Raw genomic sequence first — 7364 nt, 5'->3', positions numbered from 1 at the left:
GCTCCGCCACGCCTGACCGCCGAGGGTGCGGGAGGAACTCCACCAGGGTTCGCCATGGGGAACTGAACTGAGGAGCAAAAAAGCGCACGTATCCGGTCCGTAGAGGGGAACGGCGCAGCAAGCGTGATCGACACCGTGCAGGTCCGGTGTTACTGCCTACCTGAGGCGAGTACACGAGAGGACACGGGCTCTACACGGAGATTATAGAATCTCCTAAACGTGTTAGGCGTCGCCCAGCCGGCAGCTCTACAGATGTCTGCTATCGAGGCACCCCGCGCCAATGCCCAAGAAGATGCCACCCCTCTTGTAGAGTGTGCTCTCACTCTGAGGGGGCACGGTAACCGTTGGGCCTGGTATGCTAAGACTATAGTCTCCACTATCCAGTGGGCAAGTCTTTGTTTGGAGACAGCCTTTCCCTTCTGCTGTTCTCCGAAGCAGACAAAGAGCTGGTCTGAGGTCCTGAAGCTCCGCGTACGGTCCACGTAAATGCGCAAAGCACGAACGGGACAGAGCAGAGCAACGGCTGGGTCTGCCTCCTCCCAGGGCAGCGCTTGCTTGACTGGGGGGATCTGGTAGTAAGGACGGAAGAAGCACTAGCTCTGTTTCGGGCAGAAAAAGGTGCCCTCCAAGATCTAGTAACTTCTTCATGCACTTCCGGAAAGAAAGGAACCGGAGGTGGCTGCCGGTGATTGGCCTGCGACACCCCCAGGAACCAATCATCCAACCTCGAGCATTCGGGAGATGGAGGTGGTTTCCATTGCAACCCGACACTCTCAGCGGCCCGGGAAAGCATAGCAGTCAGCTCCGGATCTGACTCGGGCAAAACTACTCTTCCTGACGGAGGCAGCGCAGCCGATACCTCATCTCCAGAGCCTAGCTCGTCCCCCGATGCAGTGATCGACATCCTGTCATCTGCCGGAGGCCCGAATGAGATGCTAGACCCCGCCCTGTCTGGAGTCTCAGCCACATCATCACAGAACACCAGAGGGTGCGATGTGCTGGAGGAGTGAGGGGCCCGCGGAGACGCACTCGACGGGGAAGCCCTCACTGTGATCCTCAGATCGCCTTGGCCATACGCCGAAGTAGTCCTCCACTGTTGGGAGGAACTAGAACGGGGCATGGGGAGGGGGACTCCCCCTCGTTTAATGAAGAGGAGCCTCGATCGCAACACCGCAATGGTCATGTCCCCGCAATGAGAACATGAGTCATCCACGAGCGCATCCTCAGCGTGCTCAACGCCCAGGCACGAGATGCAGCGTTCGTGACCATCAGATGGAGCCAGGAAGCGACCACACCCAGAAACACACGAGTGGAAGGCCATCTTTAAAAAGACGCCGCATCACTCATGGAGCTCTTTTAGATTTGCTCTTTTAGATTTGCTCTTTTAGATAGCAAAAGTTTTGAAGCGCCCAGGAGAGGTCGCAGCGCGACCACAGTTTGAGGAGCTGCAGCACACAGTCCAAACACCAACAGCAGCACTGGACCAGCAACCCCCGCTGACGCGCCGTAACACCAACACTGCAGAACGCTGTCTTGTAGACACGTGCTCGGTAACCAGACCAGCTGAAAGGCTCGGCTCCGAAGCGAAAAGCTGAATGTGCACGCACTCTCCTTATATACCCGTGCTGCGGGGCGGGGTGCGTGATGCAAAGATCGCACGCCAACACTTATTGGCTTGTTTTGTTAACACTCGAAGGTGATTGGTCTCTCTAGCGAAGATCCCAATTCGTCAGTCACTACTGACGTAACGTCGAACGTGACTGACTGAAAGGGAACTACGTAATGCTGCCTCAGAATTTTTGTGCATGTATGTGACACTCACCGGCTGAAAGGCACGATGTGACATTGCAGGACCTGTAGACGGCTCTCTTCCCAGTGCAGTAGCGGCCGTTGTTTCGGGGTGGAGGGTTATTACAGAGACGATGCGCAAACTGGACGCCACCGCCACATGTACGAGAACAGGAACCCCATGGAGCCCAGGAGCTCCAGCTGCCATGATTCGATGTCTGTGACATAACAGAGATAATCAGAAATCAAATGATGAAGAGCAGACTGAATACACACTGAATCACGCCTGTGGAATTCACTGACATGAATGGGCTGAACTGTGGAAAAAAGTAAGTGTTTTATGTGAAGGCGTGTGCACATCCATTCACCGGCCCACAATAAACAAGCTCTGAGCCAAAATGAGTTTGAGACCTGAACGCTGGACATTCAGAGAGAGGAAGGGTGTGTGTGAGTGTAATAGAAACACAAACCGCGACAAACAAACATGCGAGCATGAAGAAGGCTCAAACAAGAGAAACATTCTTCATCGGGACTAAAACGAGTCCCTAAAACACTTAATGACCTCTGAGATGTCAATAAAAATACCCTGCTAGACGAGAAGATGGGAAATTCCTGCTGGTTAAATGTGTTTGATACTAATCTAGTTAGGTCAGAACAGTGAGACACAGAAGGATAACAGTGTTAAGAGCAGCGCTCTGCTTTAGGTTCACATGTATGACGTTCTGAGCTGCTGACAGGGAACATTCTGGAAAGGTTCTCTCAAAGTTATGAACAGTAATGTTAATAGAACATTACATTCAAATTTATCTGGTCTTTAATAATGTTCTACAAATGTTAGCACAAAAGACATTATTTATACGTCGTTCATAGAATGTTTTTTCTTAAATGTTGAATGTTCATCCCACGTTTTTTTTAAACGTTACTACTTGTTTCAGAACATTAAAAAGTAACATTCCCATAATGCTGGCAATAAAACTGAATGTTCCCCTAATGTTTCCATAACCAAGAATTTTTTTAAACATTAAAAAATGACATTTTAAATGTTTATAGAATGTTTTCATAACTTAAAGGGAACATTATAAAAACGTTCTTAGAACAACGTCTCTCCTCCACAGCAGTGCTGAATCACAAAAACAGTGCTATATAAATAAAATGCCAGTTTGGGGTCAGTAAGATTTTTTTTTTTTTAAAGAAATTTTTACTTATCAAAGTCACATTAAATTGACACAAAGTGACAGTAAAGACATTTATAACGTTAAAACAATTACTATTTCAAATAAATGCTGTTCTTTTGAACTTTCTATTCATCCAAGAATCCTGAAAAATAAAATGTATCATGGCACAAAATATGAAGCAGCAAAACTGTTTTCAACATTGCTAATAATCAGAAATGATTGCTTAAGCAGAAAATCAGCATATTAGAATGATTTCTGAAGGATCGTGTGACACTAAAGACTAGAGTAATGATGCTGAAAATTCAGCTTTGATTACAGGAATAAATTACATTTTGCAATATATTCACATAGAAAACACTTATTTGAAATGGTAATAATATTTCACAATTTTTAATGCATTTTCGATCAAATAAATGCAGCCTTGGTGAGCAGAAGAGACTTTTAAAAAATTTTAAAATCTTACAGACCCAAGGCACTAGTGAACACTATTGTAGATGCTATTCTGAAGGTGAACGTAACGGAATCAATATGATGAAGTGAGAGAGAAAGCAGCAGAGAGAAAGGTTGATGGATGTGTTTGAAGAAGCGCAGGAGAGTTGGAGAGGATGATGAGAGACGTTGAAGACCCACTGAGACGCTCCTCACTGAAAAACATTCTGGAGCACTGGAGAAACGGTCCGCAGAACTAATTTGAACCAGAGATCTGGGCCCGTATTCATGAAAAATCTTAGTGCTAAGAGCATTTCCTATCAAATACGTTAAGTATGACATTAACAGCATGGTAAATAAAAAAATAAAGAATATATATACATATATAATGTGTGTGTGTGAGAGTACGGTAAAATCTGAAAAATTATGCCTGTAATTTCAAAGTGAAGGCTTATAATAGACCCTACTCTTAAAAGCGCTCTTTTATTTCCTTCTTGGACAAGCAACCAATCACAGTCTTCAAAAGACTGTGTCATAGCTAGCAACAGGGTCAGCCCCGCCTCCTCACTAAGATAAAAGTTTTTGTCTTTTCCTCTCTCAGAGTTGCTCTCAGATTGGTCCTGAATCACTTTTAAGCTTAGGCTCCTAGTTAGAAATGTTTAAGCTAACGTAGGAGCTCTCTGAGAGGATTCTTAGAATCTTTAAGAATACTTGAGACCAGTTTGTTTTTTATTTTTTTGCATGTCTTACTATCAGCCATGATTATTCTACTCTGTTAATTAAAAGACTGTTTATATGCATATTCGCTAATTTTTTACAAGAAGCATACAGGCTGACAATTAGCTGAACATACATATACGTATACAGTATATTATATTGTTTAATTTGTGTCACTTAGCCTGCATTTTAAAATCTTTATTTGAATGTGGTAATTATCATTTTTATTTTTAAACCTTTATTTGAATATGGCAACATATTATCGCATTCTACAATATTTCTATGAATAAATCTCTGACAGAGACTATCAGCCAATCACTGTATGCGTAGTTAGTAAGCATGCTGACATCATCCATAGCAACGAGGTCAACCCCGCCCTTACTCTTAGCTCAAGACTTCTCTCTATTCCTTAGTAAAAGTTTGTCTCAGCAGCTTTGAGAATAGGTTTTAAAAGAAAACTCTTAGCTAAAAACGTTTAGTGCTATTTAGGAGAACTCTTAGTGGTAAGATAAAATGTTTTGTGAATACGGGCCCAGATGTGTTAAGACAATGGGTGCGATTCAAATGGACAAATGAGAGCAAGTGGTCTAAAGGCACAACAGGACGAACATCTCTAATGTCCTTGGTCAACCAGCTTCCTCAGAAAGACTAGGTTGGATGACTATGTAATGAAGTTTAACTGGTGAGCAAAATGACTATGATTACTATGATGACTATGACAGGGTATATACAGGAATCATGGAGTTAAATTTAATACCCTTTAAGACCTTTTTTAAGACTCTTTCCATACATTTTAAGACCTCATCGCCACTCCAAGTTTTAACCGGTTACATCGGCGACACTTTAACTTACATTTACTATATATTGATTGTAAGATAGCACAACTAAACAGACTTACGTTGTGATAACTCCTTATCAATACAACATAATTCAGAAGTGGGGAACGAAGCACGAGAGAATTAAGTGACTAACCAATGCAACCAAAGAATAAGAATTAGACCAGTAAACAAAACAACTGACAAAAACTTATTGAGGAGGGAAAATAAAGCTCTCCGAGCTAACGGGGCAATGAGGTCACACAGTATATTCAAAAGATGTATTTGTCACATAACTGTCTGCAAACCATAGCTCTTTTGTGGAACACTCCTCATGACAAACATCTGACTGATCAGACAGTTTACCTGTGATTACGGAGTGCTTGATTTGATGCAGACTTGACAGAGTGTCAGTATTGCACCTGATTGTGTCTGAATGATCATGGAAGGTAAAATAATGATCACAACGATTACATCATTTTAATTGTGCATCCCAAGCCCATGCTAGTAAAAAAAAAAAAAACAGCCCAAAATAGCGCAATTACCATGTCCCAAATATAAAAATGTAATTTCCATCCCTAAAATACATATTTTACAGTCACTGTTATGCACATTTATCATAAACACTCAAATGCTTCCTACTAGTGTAAAAACATTTAGCACAATTTTATTACAGGTAGAATGCAAAATGTTTCAGTACAAGCATTTCAACCAAATGTAATTTATGCAATATTTCAAACCTTTAACCCACTGGAGAAAATCAACACATGGCAACAATTTAAAAGCAGCCCAATTTCGTGGAAAAAACAACAACAACAACAACCCTGCATCCAACACGAGCTGCAGAAGTCAGATTTGACTGATCACGGGTCAGAAGTAAGGAGCGGGAGTGGATGGGAGCATGCAATAATGGTCAGAAATTTAGTGAAAGTGGGGATCAACAAGTCCCGCGCTATCACGCAGCAGCGCAGTCAGTCAGTGAGCGCTGTAACAGATGACGTCAAAACTTGCGGGATTCCATAAATAAACTACACAGAACCCCACTATTCGACAAATATACATAATGAAAAGATGATACAAAATTTAATACCTTGGAAAATGGCATTTAAGACTTTTTAATACTTTTTAAGGGCCATAATTTTCTCTAAATTGATACTTTTTAAGACCCCGCGGAGACCCTGTATGATGACTAGTGTTGTTATCGTTAACTAAAACTATTAAAAACCTTGAAATAAAGCTGTAATAAAACAAAATATAAATATTCGATGGAAAACTTCAAAAACTAAAATTTGTTAGTTAGCTACGCAAACTAACTGAACTAAGTTGAAGTATTAAAATGACTAAAACTAAGACTACAATTTTTCTTAAATGAATTAAAGTGAATTAAAGTGACAAAAACATATAACTAAATTACTAAAACTTAAACTAAAAATTAAGATAAAAACTGAAAATTAAAAATATTAATAAGTAATATAATATAAATGTAAATAATACTAAAATAACACTGTGGTAAGCCAAAAAATAAATAAATAAAGTTTGATGGAAATATACTGTGCTGGCTAGTGGTTTGTGGAATACATTGTTCTGCATTTACAAGCCCTTTTTTTTTTTTTTATAGGAATGAAATTTAACAAATGAGATGTCTTTAATATTACTCCTCTAATTCTCCTCTTAGAGAGCAATATGATTTCATGGAGAACAAATGCAGACTTTTGCTTAGATTGATACTGTTTTGAGAGTTTTAAGACCCAAGATGAACCAGGAATGAGAACTAATTAATGTAATGAATTTTCAAAACATTCAATTTGATAATGTTAAATAAAAATGCTTATTAAATATTTGAACACTGACTTTACTGTTAAAGGCTAAAGCTAACCTATGTTTCAGAAGATGCAATACAAATCCAAACAGCTTTTATAAATATTTATAAATGTGCTGCCAGTCACGTCACTGTTAATTCCCTTAATGCTCAGTCAACATCCCTGATCTGTACATTGCAATTAGACATATCTCAACTAAAACAGCTTCCACTGGTTGCTTTTGTCCACTGAAATCTTGCTGTATAGAGCTGTATTTCTCAGAATGTTCATCACAGCATCAATTGCCATGGAAAAGCGTCTTTCCGGTCGCCATGGTAACAGAGTAACTGGCCCTGTCTACAGTTAATTGGTCGCTGCTGCTGAGTAGAACAGTTTGTACCCTAAATTTGATTTCATTCAGTGAAATTCACTGAGTCACGAGTCACAAGTTACGTAGGACAAGCACTTAAAGCCGTAAATTACTATCATTATCATCTGCTCCGGAGAGCCTGATTGGTCAAAGAATTCTGTCCTGCAATTATGATATCTGTCAGAGTGTCAATAAAATTTAATTTGCTAAAAGTTTAGGGAAAGTGTGTGTGTGTGTGTGTGTGTGTGTGTGTGTGTGTGTGTGAGACAGC

At 40.6% G+C, this 7364-nt stretch overlaps 1 protein-coding gene across 1 annotated transcript in view; it reads right to left on the bottom strand.

Moving 5' to 3' along the window:
• Positions 1-7364, bottom strand: part of adamts5 (ADAM metallopeptidase with thrombospondin type 1 motif, 5 (aggrecanase-2)) — a 44102-nt gene that overhangs the window by 9589 nt on the left and 27149 nt on the right. The window contains exon 5 of the mRNA XM_016456876.1: positions 1823-2006. Coding sequence (XP_016312362.1) covers positions 1823-2006 — 184 coding nt within the window. The remainder of the gene's footprint in view (positions 1-1822; positions 2007-7364) is intronic.

Source organism: Sinocyclocheilus anshuiensis, unplaced genomic scaffold (genome assembly GCF_001515605.1).
Source record: "Sinocyclocheilus anshuiensis isolate Anshui unplaced genomic scaffold, SAMN03320099.WGS_v1.1 scaffold856, whole genome shotgun sequence".
NCBI lineage: Eukaryota > Metazoa > Chordata > Actinopteri > Cypriniformes > Cyprinidae > Sinocyclocheilus > Sinocyclocheilus anshuiensis.
Note: the sequence above shows the minus strand (reverse complement) of the source record. Positions and strands in the feature narration are given on the sequence as shown.